The following is a 21,222-nucleotide window of genomic DNA, read 5'->3' on the forward strand; positions in this document are numbered from 1 at the left end:
ACTGCTGCCACAATTTAAACACCTAAACTTGATTTTCATAGAACCCATTCTTCAGTGGAATCTTGGGACTTTAATAAAAGAAGTCAACATCAGAAACTTATTTCCACACGTGGTCGGCCTCAAAGCAACAAAATGCCCCTGTGCCAATGACGTGGCACTGCTTGGCTTCCTTCTGAACTCGGCACATAATGGTAAGAGAGTGGCTTCATTGAATGTGAGAAGCGAGGTTTTGTATTTTATGACAGCGATGTCTAACGGGTGGTACATGCTAAATGTATAGACACGGGAGTAAAAACATTTCCTAAAAATACCTAAGGAGTCACCTTTCATCGCTGCACCCTGTCTACGTGCGAGTGTGATTCACTCTCTTTCTCCCTGTGACCTTTTGCCATTTTGACCTGAACATCTTTCCTAATTTCCTTTATCCTCTGCCTTCCATGAATACATCACTTCCTGCCAGGGATGACCCACTGTGATTCTCACCCATCTATCTGAGCATGGCTATTCCTGCCATGTATAAATAGGCCCTGCGATTCTAAGGTAGCACAGCATTGTTTTATTTATTATGTATCTGCGTTGCCACGACGACTGTAATACTTACTAGGAGCCTTACACATTTCAACTACTAATTGTATTATTCTAGTTGTTTATCTCAGGCCATTGAAAACCTCCTGGTCCCCCCAAAACCGATAAATATGAAGGTGCAAGTAAATCAATAAATTTTAAAAATAAGAAACAAAATTTTATCACTCATAGTTAATATGTGTATCCACATACAAGTCCAAAGGACTCAACAGAAAAGCTATCAGGACAAATATGGAAGTGCCACAGAATTGAAGGATAGAGTAACAATTTATGAAAACCACTCCACCAAAGACAAAAGACTCTTAATTTTTTAAAATTTTATTCAGAAAGTAACAAACCTCAAAAGGTACCTAGAAAGAAACAAAACAAAACAAACCCTAAAGAGTTGCAAGGCCTGTTGCGCAGAAATGATGAAAGTTTAACGGAGGCCATAAAAATGACTAAATAAGTAAAATGTTTATGTTCATGAACAGGAACTTCTAGTATTGTAAAGATGTTAATTGTTTATAAATGTATCCATCAATGCAATACAATTCCAAGAAAAATTGCAGCAGTATTTGTGTGTGTGTGTGTGAAAATTGACAAGCCAATCCTTGAAATCATATGGGAGAGTGAAGCACCATGAATAACACAATTTTTAAAAAGAATAAAAAGAACAAAAACTTGCCCTACCATGACTTATTATAAAGTAATCGATTCAAACTATGCATGGGTATAGGGAAAGGCAATTAGACTTGCCCCAACTTTTTTTGCATCTCGAATGGCTTCCGGTCTTCGAGCTCTCCAGCTCGCTGCCTGCTTGTGCCGAATTGTCTAGTTAGGAATGTGTCTCTTTCCCCTCTATCTCAACTCACGGAAGCTCAGTCCTTTTCCGGTTTGTCCTATGGATGCCAGGCTAGGGCCCCTCCTCCTCCTCTTAAACCCCTAGTCCTGCCTTACTTCTGTGAGCCATAGGAGAGGGGCTGTGCTTCATGCATTGAGCTCAATCTTGCCACACGAGTGAGAGTCACAGAGAGAAGGGACAGTCTCTGCTTGTTGGGTCTCTCTCAGCAGATCACCACCAGGTCTTGAGAAAAGAAATCGCTTCAGCAACGTGTTCTTTAGATGAAACCACCCTTCCCCTCTGCTGGCCACCACTGCACTCAGGCCAAAAAGAGGCTCCCACAGTATCGAGCTGCCGCTGCCAAAACTAGCAGTTGGTGAGGCCCTTGTCCAGCCCCCCAGCCGTCAGACCTCATGGAATTAATGGTGGGAAGGAGTATCCAGGGGCCCCCTGTGCTCCAGTTTGCACTTGTGACCCGCCTCCTCCTCAGGGACACTCCTCACACACCTGCCATGCCTCTCATCCGAGCTTTATCAGTCACCCAGAAACCTCCATCTCCTAGGTCCCCGGTGGTCACCCGCACACACAAACTGTTCTGGCTTCCTTTCATTTCACCCCAAATCTGTCCCTTTCCATCCAGCCAAATCCATTCAGTGGAATTCGTGATCTGTCATCTGTAAACTCCCCAACACTTCTCATCTTTACTCTGAACGCCTCCCTAACGTTCATGCCATAAAGAATAACCTGGCCATTCCCAGGTAAGTTCTTTCTCCTGTAGCCTCCTGTGCGCCACCCCCCCCCCTCCCCCCAGGGGTCACATGTCTCAGAGCCCAAGGGCAGGGTTGCCGTCCCTGTTCCCTAGGGCTACTTCTTAACAATAATCACTCTTGTCCTCCCCTCTGAAATGCCCAGTTCCTTTGGACGCAGGCTTGCCTCCCTCTATTGCCAGCCAGTGGTGACCTTCCCATCACTCACACTCACTCATTTAGACCCCTGACTTCCTCTCTGCCTACTTTTATCACTATTGTCCCAAACACATGAACGACCCATGCAATACTCAGTTCCAAGGCCTCCTCTCCTTCACTGATCTTCCCCCATCTTACTTCCATGGTCAACTTCTTGACCTCATTGTCTCTAATAATGTTACTACTCCCAAATCTCCACTTCAAGCATCTCACACTCTCTCTACTGCCTCCTCTTCTCTCAGTCCCCGCTGGTACTCACACTCCAACTTTTCTTTGATTTTACTGAGACTTCACCATGGGCTCACTCCCACTTTTTTCATTACCCAGCATTTTTCCTTCTTTTTTCACCATCATTTGCTTAGTCCATCCTTATAAATACTTCTGTGACTTCCTCGCCCTTCTCTATCTCCCTTACCTGCATCAGCCCGGCTCTGGTTAAACCCACCTCTATCCCTGCCCTGGAATAGCAGAATATTGCTAGAAAAAAAAAGTGTGCCCACTAATCCCACTTCAATTCCACCAACTGGCCTGACTGTAAAATTCGTGATCACAAGTCTCAAGTGGGTACTCAGCACTACCCAGAAACTCTCTCTCTTCCCTGCTATGTTTACTTTCCAACTCGGCAAAATGAGCGTATCACACCACTTCCCACACTCCAGACCGTCAACATCACCTTCCCTTTCTATTCACTGTCAGCTGCGCTTGTAATACTTCACGTAGAAAATCAAGACTGATCGCAAGGAACTCCATCCTTGTGCCTGCACGTCTGCCATCCTGCCTGTATTTGTACTCCCCTGCTTTGTCTCTTTGCCTGTTGCATTGTGGGAAGTGTCTCTGCTGCTTTCAAAGGTCACCCCTCACCCCTCGTGTTCTAGATCCCAATCCCTGACCAGCCATCGGAAGAGTCTTGCTCCTGCATCTCACTTGCAAATCTCACCTTTCATGCATGTTCTCCTTGCGTACGGGACCAGGTCATCGGCATACAAGCACACTCTGCTGGAAAGAATTTATTGCAGATGGCGGCTCCACTGCCCACCACCCATGCATCTTCATTCCACTCCACATCAGACCTGTTCCCACCACTCTACTGACCGGTTCTTCCCAAGACCACCCACAGTCTCCACATTGCCGGTTCTCTTTCAGCACCATTTGACCCAACTGACCACTCGCTCCTCAAAAACATTTTATTCTCTTGGCTTTCTTGACACCATTTCCGATTGCTTTTATCTTGCCTCTTAGTCGCTTCTTAGTTTTCCTGGCTGGCTCCCTTCAGTGTGACCCTAAAATGCTGATGACCCTCAGGCTTGGTCTTTGGCTTCCTTCCTGAGGTAACCATTTTCTCTCCCTGGGGAACCTAATCCAGTGCCGGGGCTGGTAATGCCATTTTCAGGCTGACAATTCCCACATCTGCATTTCTGGTGCTGACCACACCTTTGAGACCAAACTCCTTACCAGATTGTCCAGTTTACAGTTGCTCTGGATGTCTAATGAGCATCCCCATCCAGAACTCTTGATTCATCTCCTTCTAAAATCTGTTCCTCTCCAATATTCCTCTTCCTAATTAATATCCAGTTACTCCAAAGTAGAATCTAGGACACATTCTTGACTGCTCAGACTCTCCTGACATTCCAGGATGGTGCTCTGCCCAGCGTCTATCCCCAAGGTGACCACTTTCACTCCACTACAATCTTATGTCCAGTCAACAGTGTTTTCCCACGAGGCTAATTGACAGCCTCTTAAGTGGTCTCCCCCTTTTCTAGTCGTGTCCCAGTATACTCACCCTCCATACAGCCACCAGAGTGATCTTCTCAAGTGTCAGTCAACTCAAATCACTTACAAACTTCCCTTTGCCCATTAGAATAAAATCCAAACTCTTCACAACGGTCTACTCAGCCTCTTTAAACCTGGGATACAGTTGTGGTCAGTTTGCCAGAGATAGTAGCCTGTGACTTAATTTTAGTCTAAAATATTAGCCAGAATGAAGCACGAACTATTTCTGAGCTTCACTGGAGTCTGGTCATGTAATATCATGCTAGACACCTATCATCACCCCCACTTAGAATATAGTGTACTGTTATCTGTAGAACTAAATTTGGTGTTTAGAAAGGCAAAGCTTATCTTTAGCTTTTCTCTTCCTGGAAAAAGTAGATGGTACTAACACTTCTGTCTACATCTTTCCCTATACAGAAAAGAGCCAAGAGTTTAAATGCATTCTTTACAATATGGCTGGTCCCACATCCGTTTTTTGAAAACAAAGTATATATATTAGATTATCAACTGTCTTCAGACCCCCTGTACTCCACTCTCCTGAACCCCCAATCCTTATGACTTTTGACTCGACTTCAAATCTACATTCCACGTTTAAAAAACAAAAGGCTTGCAACATTCCTAGCGGCGGCCAAGGAAAGGTGGGATCAGGGAACAATGTGCTTTCGGTGTTTGCAATATGTTTGGTCTTTTTAAAAACAGGTTCTCATGAGGCATTAGCAAATGTTTTTCTATTTCTAAAATCACAAATATTAAAGTAAATCAAACATAATTTCTCCTCTTGGGGAGTTTACATTTTAATTTTTTTCTTTAGGGTTTTTTTTTATTGTTTACTGAAATTGTACTAATGATATAGGGACATATCAATGCTCAGAAGGATTTTAGGAAGGAAAAACTCTTCATCTACTCTTTTAGCTTCAGTCCCAGGGGATCTTAATTAGACTCTCAAAGGTTACCCGGAGAAAAGGAGTGTCGTTTTTATTAATATTTACATTCAAGGGAGTTCACAGAAAATAAGTGAATGAAGCTCCAAGTAGTGGTTAAACTCAGAAGTTTATATACCATTTGAACCAAGGAAAGGATGATAAAATGGAGGGAAGTGACTAGAAAGCAAGCGGGGGGGGGGGGGGGGGGGGACTAGTAAGAGTTATTTTTTAAGGTCTGTTTACACAAACCTGTCTCAGTGTCGACGCATCTCTCTAGCGACCAGAGTGTTCTTCTCTTTCTGATACAATGGGGCACCTTTCTCACGGGAAAATGTATGCCCTGCTTTTAGATCAGGGGTGGGCAAACTTTTTGACTCGAGAGCCACAATGGGTTCTTAAACTGGACCGGAGGGCCGGAACAAAAGCATGGATGGAGTGTTTGTGTGAACTAATATAAATTCAAAGTAAACATCATTACATAAAAGGGTACGGTCTTTTTTTTTTTTTTTTTTTAGTTTTATTCATTTCAAACTGGCCGGATCCGGCCCGCGGGCCCGTAGTTTGCCCACGGCTGTTTTAGGCAGATAGGGGGAAGACAGAGGACTCTTCTTGCATCTATTGATTTCAGTTGCCTTCAACTCAAAATAATCCTGATGGCAAAGCGGCATGTTTTGGGGTAGCACATTCTGACCCCACTTCCATATAAAACAAAATACTTAATAATTAAACCAGATGGTTGGCTAACATCCTGTGGCATAACCTGAAGTGACTTCATCTTTCCAGTGCTTGGGGGAGTGAGATGCAATCTGAGGGGAGTGGAGGGCAGAGAATGGGTTGGAAGGTGGAGCAGGCTCTGGCCCATGAAGACCTAGCACCATGGAAGTGAGTTACTCGTTTTGCCTTAATTTTCCTTCCCTCTCATGATAGGTGTTTACATAGGCCTCAGCTTTTCCGGATTTTGGCTTTATTCTGATACCCTGTGGTATAACCTGACAGAGATGATCTATACCAAAGTTGGAGAAGGTAAATCCTCTAACAGTGCTCTCATCTTCAGCATTTCCTCTATATCAACATTTGATCAATATTTCACCTTTTCCTCACTTTATAATCCATGGCATAATTTCTTCCTTTAGGACATTCAGAGCTTTCCGTGGTGGATATGGTTTTAACAAATCATTTCTTAGTTATCCTCACCTCTTTGGGACTCTTTGTAAGTGGAGATCTTCGTCATCCATCAAACTCTGATCTAAAGGTATGTGAACAGCTTTTTAATGAATAGCTAGCCTTAAATGTCTTTCATGACATAAAGTAGAAACACTGAGTTCTTGAATTATATGTGGTATATCTTAAAATTGAAATGCTTCTTCCTTTTGAAAAATGTAAATGCATAATACAGTGATTTCTTCCTTTGCCTTATTATTAATATTGTGTTGAATATTTTGAAATGGTGCTAGTGTTGTTACTATACCAATTTATAGTAAGTTTTAAATACATATAAGTAGAAAACACTCTATCTATCTACCTACCTATCTATCTATAGTTACATATATTCCCAAAATGCTTTAAGGTGATTTGTAATGCTAAATATTATATTACAAAGTAACATAAATTAAAGTAACTCTTGGGATTGAGAGAAGGGAATATATGTTTTGGTGAAGATATACAATATACATAGCATGAAATTCTTAAGCATGTTCATGAGTACCTCTCAAAAATTACCACAACAGAAATAAGAGTAGTAATAAAGATTTAGGAACAGTAGAAGAAAAGATAAGAGTAAGTATGGAAAGGGCAATTGTATTGGTTGAGAAGTAGGTATTTCTACGGCATAGTAATTATTACCTTTCTTCAGCTATACAAATATTCACAGCCTCCCCGCTTTCTTCACTCTCTCTGAGAAAGTACCATTTGTTGCTCAGACAATTAATCTGGCCTTCCACGTGCTTATCATGGGATTGCTGAAGCAGAGAGTTGTAGATGCCAGGAACAGTGACTCGAGTTCAAAGTACAGAGGGCCTGACCCAGGGGCTGCACTGGGCTGGGCAGAAGGAGGCCATGGAGAAAATGACAGATTTAGGGTGTGTCTCCCTAATCCCACGTAGGTGACAGACTCCGTGTATTTACACACACTTCTTAACTCCTCCATTTAAATCATCCACAGGTGGGGTTTCGATCCCAAATCCTTTCTGGAATTAAGTTAAGGTATAAATCAGTGATGGCGAACCTTTTGAGCTCGGTGTGTCAGCATTTTGAAAAACCCTAACTTAACTCTGGTGCCGTGTCACATATAGAAATTTTTTGATATTTGCCACCATAGTAAAACAAAGACTTATGTTTTTGATATTTACTTTATATATTTAGATGCCATTTAACAAAGAAAAATCAACCAAAAAAATGAGTTCGTATGTCACTTCTGACACGCGTGTCATAGGTTCGCCATCACTGGTATAAATTAATCAAATGGTGAAACAAGGCAAAGACCGAAGAGGAAATCAGTGTGACTCTCCTAACTGCTGGAATATAAAGGAAACATTGCATTGGGTGTCATTTACATTGCTGCGGTTTGTTATGCCTTTTCCTATCGAGCAAAAATTAAAGTTCCTTTTCTTTTCCTTCTAGTTTTCCAGGGCAGACTTTTGTGGTTTTGAAAGGGTAAGAAGCTTTACATTTCCAAGGGTTGGTTAAAAGATATGTTTCCTCGGTGCCTTAAGAGATGAGGTGCAAGGCAAGAATTCACAATATAGATGATCCCTGTTACTATAATATTATTTATCATTTGAGCTAAAAAAATATATATATATATATTGTATTTCTACCAACTATCAAGCAGTGATTCCTCTTCTGTTTCCAAGGGAAAAGTGCCCGCCTTATCTCAGAGGCCACCCCCGCCCCTGCTGACCAGGACGGTTGTGGGTGGTCAGGTGTTTTCTGCACAGGGCGCCCAGTTGAAAGGAGAGTTGGGCCTGAAATCTGGCTAACTCTGTACGCCCCATCCATCTGCCCCATGCAGGTCTGTGCCTACCTGGAGAAAGTCACTGTCTAATTTGCACGAAAGGCAGTCTAAGCTAGCCACACCTCTGTGTCTGGCTTTTTGTGGGGATCTTATTCCATCAGTTTCTTCCCTCTCTGCTACAAGGTCAAGTTTCATGATTCAATAGGTCATTTCCATCAATATATAAGCATGCTTTCGTTTGGAAAGAACAACAGAAATTTTGAGTATTCCTAGCCTTTTGCCAATGTCCCCTTCTCAATCCTTCCACATACATGCAGGCATGCTCAAGCGTGAAGTTATTATTAAAAACGACAAGGATTTACCTTTAGATAAGACCTTTTTTATAATGACCGAAAGAAGGATGGTAAGAATGGGATGCCTGTGGCTGTTTGGGCAGGTTGGAAGGGGTTACTACTTGATGACTTATTCATTTACTTATTCATCCATTCTTCAAATATTTGTGGAGTACTTTCTATGGTCTATACTTTTTTAGACAAGAAGAATTCCATAATGAATAAGACACAGTCTTAAGGAGCTTACCATTCTACTAAGGGAGATAGATCATAAACAAGCACACAAACAAACGCATAAAATGATTGCAGATAGTCATCAGGGCTTATAGAAATGAAAACAGGTCATTAAAGCAGGTAAACCGAGAGTGAAGGGAAGATAGTATTCTACTTTAAATAAGGTGATGATAGCAGACCTCTCCAAGGAGGTGAAATTTAAGCAGACGCTTGCATGACTTGAGGAAGCACATTCAGACAGACATAATAGTAAGTACAAAGATGCTAAGTTGAGAAATTGGTTTAGTAGAAATAGCGGGGACTTCAGGCCGCTTCTTCAAGGATACAATTCTAACTTGTGTGAAACATACAAGATCCTTCAGGGTCAGGGCCTTCCCTACCTTCTTCATTCCTGTCATGCCTACCCCTCACCTCAAGCCATTCTTGCAAGCCATTAGCTTCATTCTCAGGAAGTTTTCTCCAAATGTGAGTAAGAATAGCCACCAGGTTCACAAGCCCTCAGTTTACCAGTCCCAGCAGGAATACAATATCTTTTCCCAGTAGTTCCTTTAAGTTTCAGGACAGACTCATTAACCTGCTTTGGATCATGTGTTCATTTCTGACCAATCCTTGTGACTTGGAGTCAGACCTGGGTCATGAGCTCATCCTCCGGAATGAAGTCAACATGATCTGATGACATTATCCCATAGATACTGACTGGGCTCTTACCTGTTTGATTCCAGGTAGGAGATAAATAAAAAGAAATCTAAAAAGGAAGAAAAGGAGTAAGTCAGGGCCCAATGAAGTTTCTATAATAATTGCTCAGGTATTATAATGATAACTACAGTGTCCTGCAAACCTGAAGATTTATATAAGAACTCAAAAGTTTCATTTAGGACAACACCTTACCACACCATTCAAATAAATTGTTTATTCTGTTTTAAAAGCCTATTTTGTTAGTTTAGCAGTTGTGTTGAGATATAATACACGTCGCATAAAATTCACCCGTTTAAAGTGTAAATTCCAGTGGGCGTCAGTATAATCACAGAGTTGTGCAACCATTATCATGATCAATTTAAAAGGATTTTCATGCACAGATTATTATACAGATTTTATTACTGACCTCTAAAAATGCAAGGAGGTCTCTCTTTTGTTTCAACAATAATTTGTAAGTCAGAATCTTCCTATAACAAAAAACCATCTCAAAGTCTTGCACATAATTCGCATCCAATGTTATACAATCTCACTTTCTAGAAAGCTTCTCTCTTATGACCAATTTTTCAAAACCTATATTTTTGTGGCTTTTTTCTTATTGCTCCTCACCCCTGTCAGGCTTCTGTGGAGAGTCCTTAAGCCTGGCTGCAGCTAATGAAGAAGAGAAGATAGGATGTGACCCATCGTGACTGTGGTGAAAGGCTAATAATTTCTCTAGCTTCCAAAAGACTAGTTCAGAAGGCATCTACCATCAACACACGCTAATTCAGATGAAATTTCTTTTTATTCCCGTGTGTGTGTGTGTGTGTGTGTGTGTTGTTCAAAAGCATTATTCTTGTTTCGTGTCCTCATTCTACAACCTTTTATTTGCATATAATATTTCTCTCTTTATTTGCCTCACATTCCTGAAATATTGAACTTTTAAATTTTTCAAAGATTTTGTAATTTATATCTTAAGTCCACAAAATGCCTAAATGATATTTTTATTTATTTGTGTAGGGTGACTATGCCAAAGGAAAATTGTGGTATAATGAAAGATGTTTTGCTAACAGAGAACACTTTGAAGGTAAATTTTAGGTAAAGAGATATTAACAGGCTTTTTCCCCCCAATATGAATAGCACATATAGATGAAATGAAATGACCAAATAAAAATAGAATAAGATGTAAAGATAGGTTTGTTTTGTGTAAGTTCATGGCTTAAAACTAAGGAGAGCAATTCAGTTAAATCTGAAACAACAGACATGTCCTGATAGATGTGCAAGAAAATTGATTCTCATATATTTAATGATACATTCAGAAATATAGATGCTGCTTGTAATTTCTATGCCTTTATATTTTATAGTTGACTATGTTACTGTCACCTTTGAGAGAAACAGGACTTTAAGTGAGGTATGGCATTGAATATTTTACAAGGTAAGAAGTTCTATTGTGCGTGATTTTTATGGGTTGTTATTCATCTAAAACAATAGCAGTTCTACGGCCTGAAAGGCTTAACAATGCCTCTTTGCTCCCAGTGGCACCTCTCCGTGGGTCTAATGGTGATTACCTGGTTATGGTCAATCTAGACCTGCACAGTGGTTCCAGAAAAACAACCCGTGCCAGAAAGGGATGCCTTCTGAACTCACATCCCCCAGAAGAGAAGCACAGACATGAAAGATTTAACACTCTTATTTGTAGCCAGTCATTAGTTTATTTGCTTAAGAGGACTAATTAGAACTTATCTGTCAAAAACAACATTCACCTGTCCTTTCTCCTTTTGCAGGCAAGCTCTTGTTTTTATGGGAGCGAGCCATTTCTTGAATGGTTACCTTGCTTACCTCAGCTTGCAAAAGGAATGAAAATTGCCCCTTCAACTGTAATAACATTTCTGGTTGACCAAGATGATAGTTCTGGAGTGTACCTCTTACAAAACCAGGTATGCCTTACGGCCCGAAAGGGATTGCTCTTGATGCTACAACCATGAAAATTTAACTAAGTAAAACTATTTCCGAGGTCTTGTTATCTTCGGCAGTAGAAATTGACAAAATTAGCTACAGCAAAAATGATTTATGGCTGGTAATATAGATTAGGACACTTTAGAGGTTTCTTGCCTCCGATTGGCATTCAGTTTGATGAAAATGGAAAATATGATGCTATTTGCATAATGATTCTTCTTTGCTTATCCTCCAAGAATATAAACTGAGTTAGGTCTATAGAAATGTGAGGTTTCATAAAAGTGGTTAGTTTAGATTAACAAATAATGGAACTAAGTTGCCACAGATCTATATTTCCTATTCCAAAAGGTCTTAACCTCAACTGTGAATTAGAGCCACTAAAAACATATATAAGCCTTAGCTGGTTTGGCTCAGCGTCTGCCTGCTGATGAAAGGGTCCCGGGTTCGATTCCGGTCAAGGGCACATGCCCTAGTTGTAGGCTCAATCCCCAGTGGGGGACATACAGGAGGCAGCCAATCAATGATTCTCTCTCATCATTGGTGTTTCTATCTCTCCCTCTCCCTTTCTCTCTGTCGTTAATAAAAATATATTTTAAAAAAACATATATAAGTTCAGCCCTACCCTTTGATTTTAGGAAGAAAAAAAAAAATTTTGCCTACTCTCTTAGGTTCAGTAAGCAGGGTCCTTTAAATTAAACTGACAAAAGAGAGTAACAGGAGAAAAGAAAACTATTTATGTGTGTAGCACATCTATAGGCAGGTACAAGTCAGTGATGAGTAACTCAAAAAGGTGGTTAAAATTGTAAGGTTATATACCATCTTAATAAATTAAGGGGGGTGATAAAAGCACATAAAGATAAACAAGTGAAAAGATAATGGCTTTGCAGGAGATAATAAAGTGTATTTATATAGTACTAGAGGCCAAGTGCACAACATTCATGCACTGGGGGGAGGTGTCCCTCAGCACAGCCTGCACCTTCTCCAATCTGGGACCCCTCCGGAGATATCCGACTCACAGGGATCGGACCTAAACCGGCAGTCGGACATCCCTCTCACAATCCGGGACTGCTGGCACCTAACCGCTCGCCTGTCTGCCTGATTGCCCCTAACTGCTTCTGCCTGCCAGCCTGACCACCCCCTAACTACTCCCCTGCCGGCCTGATTAACAACTAACTGCTCCCCTGTCAGCCTGATCACCCCCAACTGCCCTCCCCTGCAAGCCTGATCCCCCGCAACGGCCCTCCTCTGCTGGCCAATTTGGTTCTGATTGGTTGGTTTCTATGCCAGTCAGCGTCGAAAGCTCCACCTCTTAGGCAGCAATTGGCTCCTCACAGTTGATCCAGATTTAGTTCTGATTGGTCAGTTTCTATGCCAGTCAGCATCTCTGGGCCTATTGCCAGAAGCCGGTACATCCTTGCTGCTTGACACAGTCGCTGCAGGGAAGAAACATCTGCACAGCATATGTTTCAAGGGATCTGGCGTATATGGCATACTGTTCTTAATATGTTTGCTCCCCTTCTTGGCGCCATGTGTTTTAACCAAGGTCACCTCTCCGAGAAAGGTTGTTTCCCCAGGTGGGGATTTTTCCCTGAGGTTAGGGAGGGGATACAACCCCTTAACTAAGTGCCAGGCGGGTAGTTAAGCTACATAATCTTTACTCCCTGGAATGGAGATAAGAAACGCCCTAACCTTTGTAATAGAAATTGACAGGATTAAAATCAACTGGTATAAATACAGATGTAACAAGACAATAAAACACAGAACCTAGACTCAGAACCTAGACACAGAACCTAGAGAGAGACAGAGCCTAGAGACAAGACTTGGCTGGAGATCCTACACAGAACCTAGAAACAGAACCTATCGAGAGAACCTGGCTGAAGAACCTAGAGAGAGAACCTACACACAGAACCTAGAGACAGAACCTAGTGAGAGAACATGGCAAAAGATCCTGGACAGAACCTGGCTACAGAACTTGGCAGGAGAACCTGGAGAAGCTGGATGGAGAACCTAGCGAGAGAACATGACACCAGAACTTGGCTACAGAACCTCTGGTGGGAGAACCTTGCTATGCTGATCAACTGACGTAGCCTCCATGTCATTCCTTCTTCGCTGACTCTGTGCATACCTTTGGGGACCCCTGGACCTGCTGGGGCTGGACCCCAACAGCCTATCAACGGGGCCTGATCAGAAAGGCAGGCCTGATCAGCAGCCCCGGTGGAGGCCTGGAGAGAAATGGAGGCCCGGCTGCTGGCCAGGCCCAGAGCTAAAGAGAGAGGCAAGTGCTGATCAACAGCTGCCACAGAAGCTATGGATCAAGCCCTGCTTCTCTCCTCAGGCCTCTCTCTGGGCCTGATTCGCAGCCCCCTCAGCAGTCAGTGCTAGGTCACCATGCCTGCAGCCATAGCAGTCAGTGCTGACTGCAGGACTGACTTCCAGTTGGTCGAGCCTCCCCCTTGGTTGCAGATGTGATGGACCCAGGGTTTTTATATATTAGGATAAGTGGTCTTTCTGTCTTCTTCAGCTTATAAATCTTCCATGAAGGAAGGAATTGGGGTAGGTTTTATTCATATTCTCCCTTCTGCGAGGACATCCGCCCTGAAGAGGAATTGGTGGTGATCTTATTTCTCAAAGTTGCTGCTTTTAGTCAGATAAGAGAAGGACTTTTTTCCTGCATCTGTTGAATCTCAGATGTCTTCCACTTAAAATCATCTTTATAACAAAGTGGCATATATTGGAGTGCATATTCTGATCCTCTTCAGGATCATGATCCAATAGAATTGGAGTGTGGCCCAGGGGTCCACACTTTTAAAACATAGTTTGAAGTGATAGTTATGAGCCTGGGCATTGGAGTCTTTCTGCTGAGTTCAGTCATTCTGCCATTTAATATAGAACCTTAGACAAATTATTTAATCTTCTAAACTTCGTGTTCAACAGCCATTAAGTGGATGTATAGTGGGGAAGGCAGAGTAAAGAGATGTCAGTGGTTGCTAATCCTTCCAGTTCTAGGCTTTGTTAGGGGTCCCTATCTTAGTCAACATCTGAGTAACAGGAAACTCTAAAAATTGTAACATAGACTAGTATGACTAATGGAAAAATTCTGATGATTGCTCATGCTTTATTTCTAGAAAGAGGCCTCTGTCTCTGTGCACATCCTGGAAAATAACAAACCAAGATTAAAAGAAAAATTTCCACGTTTCACATTTCCTCCATCATTCTCTTCTCTTGTTGGGATGAAATTCCATCCACGAAGCCATTTGCTGTATGCCTATGGCAATCAGGTGCGTAAACGAGACATTTCACTTGATATGCTAATTCTTGGGTTAGGTTGTCAGTTCACACATATTCATTATAATAAATAACATAAGAAAAATAAAAGTGAGCATAAATAGATTAATAATTTAAAACATTTAGAACAATGCAATGAGATACCATTGCTTTCATTCAAGTAATCAGTAACAATTAAAAATAAACTTTGAATAAAATCAAGTATTGGTGAGGTTTGGAGAAATGAATACTTGCATACATTACTTATCTATCTATCTATCTATCTATCTATCTATCAATCTATCTATCTATATATAAAAGCCTAAGTGACCATTACAATTGGTTGACTGGTCATTCAGTCGACGGGTTGCCATGATCCACACTGACCACCAGGGGGTCAACGCTCAATGCAGGAGCTTCCCCCTGGTGGTCAGTGCACTCCTACAGCCAACCTCCCGCTGTCCCTCCCCCTGGCCAGCCAACCTCCCACGGTCCCTCTCCCTGGCCTGGCCGGCTGGCCCCGATCAACCCCAATTGCCTCTAGTAAGACTATAAACTGGCAATGTCAAATTTAAGAACACTTTTGCAGTATCTATTCAAATTATAGATATACTAGTACTAGAGGCCCGGTGCATGGATTCGTGCACTGGTGGGGTCCCTTGGCCTGGCCTGTGGGGATCGGGCCAAAACTGGCTCTCCAACATCCCCAGTGGGGTTCCAGATTGTGGAACGCACCCTGGAATTGAGGTCCCTCCTCTCTGGTTCCGGATGCGTCACCCAAGAACTGCCACTGCCAAGTGACCACGTTTCAGCAGCTTCTGCGTTGAGTGTCTGCCCTGGTGGTCAGTGTGCATCATAGCTACTGGCCAGTCAGCCAGTTCCTTAGGCTTTTATATATAGAGATGCGTAGCCTCTGACTCAGCAACTTGGTTTTTCAGTACCTGCTCTAGAGGTACACTAACAGTATAAATGAGCAGGCAGAATGGTCATTGTTGTATTATTTACGACAGTGAGCATTTTTATATAACCTTTAAACTTTCATTAGTAGGAAAATAGAGTATCTCAAGTATAACATATCCATAATTATTGGATACTATGCATCAGTACAAAAGAATGTGAAGATCCACGTGAGCTAACAAAATGGTCTGAGATATATTGAGTGGCAAGTGTAACTTTCAGCCCAACCAGTACAGGAGGATGCCATTTTGAACATGTTGTTCAGAGCTCCCTCCCCTTCCCACTGTACCTCCCCACCCAACACCATGCTCACCAGTAACATGTGCAGGGCCCAAAGCAAGAGTAAAGATGCAGGCTCCGATATCCTATGTTTAGGACATGGATCGTGCTATGCCAGCAATGAGTGCTATACCCCTGAGTGATGGAAGCACCTACGTGCTATTTTGTGCCAAGCCAGCTCAGCCAAGGGTTCCGCAAGCCTTGAGAGAGGGCGGCGATGGATGAACAAATGACAGACAGAGAGAATAAGCTGGGTCTAGGTGCATCTTCCTGTGCCTGGCTGAGGCCACAGAGAGAGATCCAGAGGCAAGCCGAGCCTTTATTTTATAGCCAGAGGTAAACAAGGTAGTGGTCACCATAGTTACAATGTTCTTGTGAGTTTCACTTGTTTGGGCAGCACTTGCTACATCTCCCTCAGCCCATTAGCTTCCCAGATAAGATCTAGGGAGCTCATAAGGTCAAGCCTAATTATGCTAAGGGGGCTGTGCCCTCTAAGCTGGGACTTGTTTGTGGCTTTGCCAACAGGTGATTCCGAGGCTTAACCCTATAGCCGCACCCTACACTATTTAATAAACTTTCTCTGTGTGTAAGATGCAGACACACTAAGTGTGCAGTCCAGGACAAGGGTCCCTCTTGCCCAAGTGTAAAGGTGGTGCCGCACCCAAATACATGCTTCCTCTCCTCCTCACCATACAATGAACTGTTGTAGTGTGTGTGTGTGTGCATGTGTGTTCATTTGTGTGTGTGCGTGCGTGCGTGTGTGTGTGTGTGTGTGTAAAGGTGTAGACATTTCAAATTGATAACAGTAATTACCTCTGGAAAGGGATAGAGACCACGATTATATCAGATGATGTATAAAAAAATTATTTAGATGGTAGTCAAAGAGACTTCAGCCACATGATAATGTTTTAAATTTAAGAAAAGCCTGTTTTAAATTTAAGAAAAGGTATAACTTACCACTAAAATTAACTTTAAGAAGAAATTAAAAACCAGAAATATTCATTTGAATAAGACATAGGCCATTAAAAGAAGTACCAAGCAGGATTCATCCAATACAAGATCTGATTTATCTTTAAACAGCCCTTAACAAATGATGAGGAACTAGAGAAACTTACATGCTATGTGTGGTGGGATATATTCGAGGACTTACTAAGGTCCCACAACACACTTTTTGCAAATGTCAAGGGCTCTTCCACACAAAACATGTTTGCATACATATTTGCCAGGTGCCTGGAACGTGAAGTCTCATGTCAATACGGGGTAAACTCTTTCCCCCATATCCAAATACACCCAGCACTTCATCCTTTTATGAACAAACAGATGCCATTTGGGAGATGATGAGAATAGCTTCATTCTTTTATGCATTCGCCTTGCATACTGTGCAGACCTGAGCCCACACATACACTGTCATACAAACTCTAAGAAAGAAATACAGAGTAGACCGAATAAGTAAGAGTCGGTATGTGTCGGGGGAGGCGAGGGGAGATAGATGGATGTGGGAATATGGACAAGACCACTTAGGAGGCTAGGCTGATAGGTGATTGCCTACTGTCACAGGGCAGCTCTTTAATGAGGTGTTATCTTTTTATTCCCTTAGGTATGGTTTTCAGTCGATGGTGGCAACACTTTTGATTTGTTAGCTGACTTTCATGACGATATCATAAAGAATACTTATCATAGTTTCTACAATTCCGAGATCACCTTTGTTTCCCAAAGTGGACAGGTTTACTTGACGAAAGCAGGTGAGGAATTCACTTTTATTGCTGTAAGCACTATATGTGAGCCAGGGATTCGAAGACACATGAAAAAATTGGCTATATTAATCAACGAATCTTTTTTTTAATAATTAAATCTTTATTGTTCAGATTATTACATTTGTTCCTCTTTTTTCCCCCCAAAACTCCCCTCCTCCCAGTTCCCACCCCCACCCTCCGCCCTCACTCCCCACCCACTGTCCTCATCCATAGGTGCATGATTTTTGTCCAGTCTCTTCCTGCATTTCCCACACCCCTTTCCTCCCCCCAAGAATAGTCAGTCCATTCCCTTTCTATGTCCCTGATTCTATTATAATCACCAGTTCATTCTGTACATCAGATTATTTATTCACTTGATTTTTAGATTCACTTGTTGATAGATGTGTATTTGTTGTTCATAATTTGTATCTTTACCTTTTTCTTCTTCCTCTTCTTAAAGGATACCTTTCAGCATTTCATATAATACTGGTTTGGTGGTGATGAACTCCTTTAGCTTTTCCTTATCTGTGAAGCTCTTTATCTGACCTTCAATTCTGAATGATAGCTTTGCTGGATAAAGTACTCTTGGTTGTAGGTTCTTGGTATTCATCACTTTGAATATTTCTTGCCACTCCCTTCTGGCCTGCAAAGTTTCTGTTGAGAAATCAGCTGACAGTCGTATGGGTACTCCCTTGTAGGTAACTGACTGTCTTTCTCTCGCTGCTTTTAGGATTCTCTCTTTGTCTTTTGCTCTTGGCATTTTAATTATGATGTGTCTTGGTGTGGTCCTCTTTGGATTCCTCTTGTTTGGGGTTCTCTGCGCTTCCTGGACTTGTAAATCTATTTCTTTCACCAAGTAGGGGAAATTTTCTGCCATTATTTCTTCAAATAGATTTTCAATATCTTGCTCTCTCTCATCTTCTGGCACCCCTATTATTCTGATGTTAGTATGCTTGTAGCTGTCCCAGAGGCTCCTTACACTATCTTCACACTTTCGGATTCTTTTTTCATTTTGCTTTTCCAGTTGGGTGTTTTTTGCTTCTTCGCATTTCAAATCTTTGACTTGATTCTTGCACTCCTCTGGTCTGCTGTTGGGAGTCTGTATAATATTCTTTATTTCAGTCCGTGTATGCTTACTTTCTAGTTGGTCCTTTATCACACCATCGAGGGTCTCATTAGATTCCTGTACATCTCATCAAGTTTATCGACAGCCTCTAGAAGCCTCTTGAGAGACCTCAAAAGTGTGGTTTTGAATTCTATATCCAGTAGCCTGCTTTCCTCCGGTTCTGTCCTTTGTGGCCTGTTTCTTTGTCTTGGCATTTTTTTATACTTCGCTGTGTCGATAGAGTGGCTTTCCGTGTTAAGTGTCCCAATTACCTGAGGTAGACACTCTTGGTGCACCCCCTGTGGTCTCTGTGAGCAGTCTTGTAGTCAAGCCTTGATTGTTGTAGGTAATTACTACTTGACCTCCAGGCCAACTGGCTGTGAGAATCAGCTGTGTTTGCAGTGGGAGAACTTCTGTCCTCTAGGGAGATGCTAATCTAGCCTTTGCCTGAGGCTATCCAGCAAATGGCTCTGTGCAGGGCTTGGGCAGGGTGGGTCCCACAGGATCAAGAGGGTGGAGGAGGTATCAGTTATGGCTGCTCTCAGTCCGTTCCCAGGGGCTCTGCCTCTCTGTCCCAGCAACCGCTGCAAACCTCGGAGGGACCGAAGCCAGACAGTCCCGCTTCTCCCGTTTGAGTCTGGGTCCCTAGAGACTCGCCCAGATCTGGAGCTCAGAGTCTGAGGCTCCCTCCAGACTGAAACAGTCAACCGCGCCCTCAGCCACCAGCCCGTGCCGCATGCACTCTGCACCTTAGTGTTCTACTTCAGCACTGCGCCTCCTCTGATTCTCAGTTCCTCCTAGTTGTAGAACTTCCACTCAGCCAGCCTTCCTGTGGTTCTGGATGATGTCCGTTCCATCTTTAGTTGTATTTTTGAAGTGGTTGTTCGAGGCAGCAAACTCCCGTGTTAACCTATGCCACCATCTTGGTTTCTCTCCCAAATCAACGAATCTTAAAGTCTAAAACCTATTAAGAGTGATATATTTTTTTAAAAAAAATTTTTAAACTGTGGTAAAATACACATAAATTTTACCATCTCGGCCATTTTTAGGTGTACAGCTCAGTCATGTTAAATACACTCAAAATGTTCAGTAACCATCACTACCATCCATATTCAGAATTCTTTCTATCTTGTAAAACTGAAACTATGCCCTTTAAACACTTAATTCCCCATTCCTCATCCCCACAGTCCCTGGCAGCCACCATTCTACTTTCTGTCTATATGATTTTGACTTTCTAGATCTCTCATGTAAGTAGAATCGTAGTATCTGTCCTTTTGTGACTGGGGTATTTCATTCAGCATAATGTCCTCGAGGTTCATCCATATCGTAGCATACCTCAATACTGTATCCCTTTGTATGGTTGAATAATGTTTCATTGCATGGATCTAGCACAATTTGTTGATCCATTTATTATGATATTTGAGTTGATGGACATTTAATGTTTTTCCCATGTTTTGTACTTATGAATAATACCATTATGAACATTTATGTACAAGTTTTTGTGTAGCAATATGCTTTCATATACTCAGAAATATATACCCAGGAGTCCTGTGTTAACTCTTTGTTTAACATTCGGAGGAATTGCCAAACTGAAGCTGTCCCATTTTACAATCCTACATGCAATGTGTGAGGGTCATTTCTCCACATCCTCACCAACAGTTGTTACTGTCTGTCTTTTTTAGTGTAGTAACTCTAGTGGGTGTGGAATTGTATCTCGTGTTTTTGACTTCTATTTACTGAATGGCTAATGAAGTTAAGCATTTTTTCCATGTGTTTATTGGCCATTTGTATATCTTCTTGGAGAAATGTCTTCAAATTCTTTGCTCATTTAAAAATTGGGTTAGTTGTCTTTGTTGTTGAGTTGTGAGAGGACTTTATGTACTCTGGATACAAATCTCTTATTAAATATATGACCTGCATGTATTTTCTCTCATTCTATGGGTAATTTTTTTCACTTTTGTGATGGTGCTTTTTTGAGGTACAAACATGTTTAATTCTGATGGTTTAATTTACCCGTTTTTCCTTCTGTTTTTTTATGGCTTGAGCGTCATATCTAAGAAACCATGGCCTAATACAAGGTCTTGTTTTCTTCAAAGAGGATTCCTAAGATGATGAAGCTACCAATTACATAAAAGTAATGCTGAAATTCAGTAACATAATGGGCAAGGGATATTACCTTCTGAAATACAGTCTCCCCAACAATGCTCAAGGAGCACTTTTATAGAATACTAGAGGCCTGGTGCATGAAAATTCATGCACTGGAGGGGCAGTCCCTCAGCCTGGCCTGCCCCCTCTCATAGTCCGGGAGCCCGGAAGGAGGCGACCTGACGATCAGGGGAAGGCGATGCCCATATCACACCTCTGCTGCTGCCACTGCTGGCAGCACAAGCCTCAGCCGGCCCTGGTTACCTGAGCCTCAGGCAGCCCTGGGCGGCTGGGCAGCTGCCACCCGAGGCTTGCCTGCACCTCGGGCCAGCCCTGGGTGGTTGGGGGGGCTGAGGGGGTTGGGGGACTCTGGAGGCAGGCATGTGGCTGAGGGGACTGGGTTCTGCCATCTTGTGGCTGTAGGCACTGCTATCTTTGAGGGTGTGATAGTCAATTAGCATACCCCCTCCTTATTGGCTATGGGGGCACCGCCATCCTTGTGATGGCATGATGGTCAATTTACATA

General features: G+C 42.3%; 1 protein-coding gene across 1 annotated transcript in view; it reads left to right on the plus strand.

The window, feature by feature from the left end:
* LOC139004173 (cation channel sperm-associated auxiliary subunit beta-like) overlaps nucleotides 1–21,222 on the plus strand; it is a 104,450-nt gene that overhangs the window by 23,658 nt on the left and 59,570 nt on the right. Inside the window, exons 6-14 of the mRNA XM_070407328.1 lie at nucleotides 42–191; nucleotides 5,994–6,089; nucleotides 6,200–6,318; nucleotides 7,686–7,718; nucleotides 10,278–10,344; nucleotides 10,622–10,668; nucleotides 11,042–11,206; nucleotides 14,345–14,491; nucleotides 17,311–17,455. Of these exons, the coding sequence (XP_070263429.1) occupies nucleotides 42–191; nucleotides 5,994–6,089; nucleotides 6,200–6,318; nucleotides 7,686–7,718; nucleotides 10,278–10,344; nucleotides 10,622–10,668; nucleotides 11,042–11,206; nucleotides 14,345–14,491; nucleotides 17,311–17,455 (969 nt within the window). The remainder of the gene's footprint in view (nucleotides 1–41; nucleotides 192–5,993; nucleotides 6,090–6,199; nucleotides 6,319–7,685; nucleotides 7,719–10,277; nucleotides 10,345–10,621; nucleotides 10,669–11,041; nucleotides 11,207–14,344; nucleotides 14,492–17,310; nucleotides 17,456–21,222) is intronic.

Source organism: Myotis yumanensis, unplaced genomic scaffold (assembly GCF_028538775.1).
Source record: "Myotis yumanensis isolate MYYU_CA2020_CCGP unplaced genomic scaffold, mMyoYum1.0.hap1 SCAF_1, whole genome shotgun sequence".
Taxonomy (NCBI): domain Eukaryota; kingdom Metazoa; phylum Chordata; class Mammalia; order Chiroptera; family Vespertilionidae; genus Myotis; species Myotis yumanensis.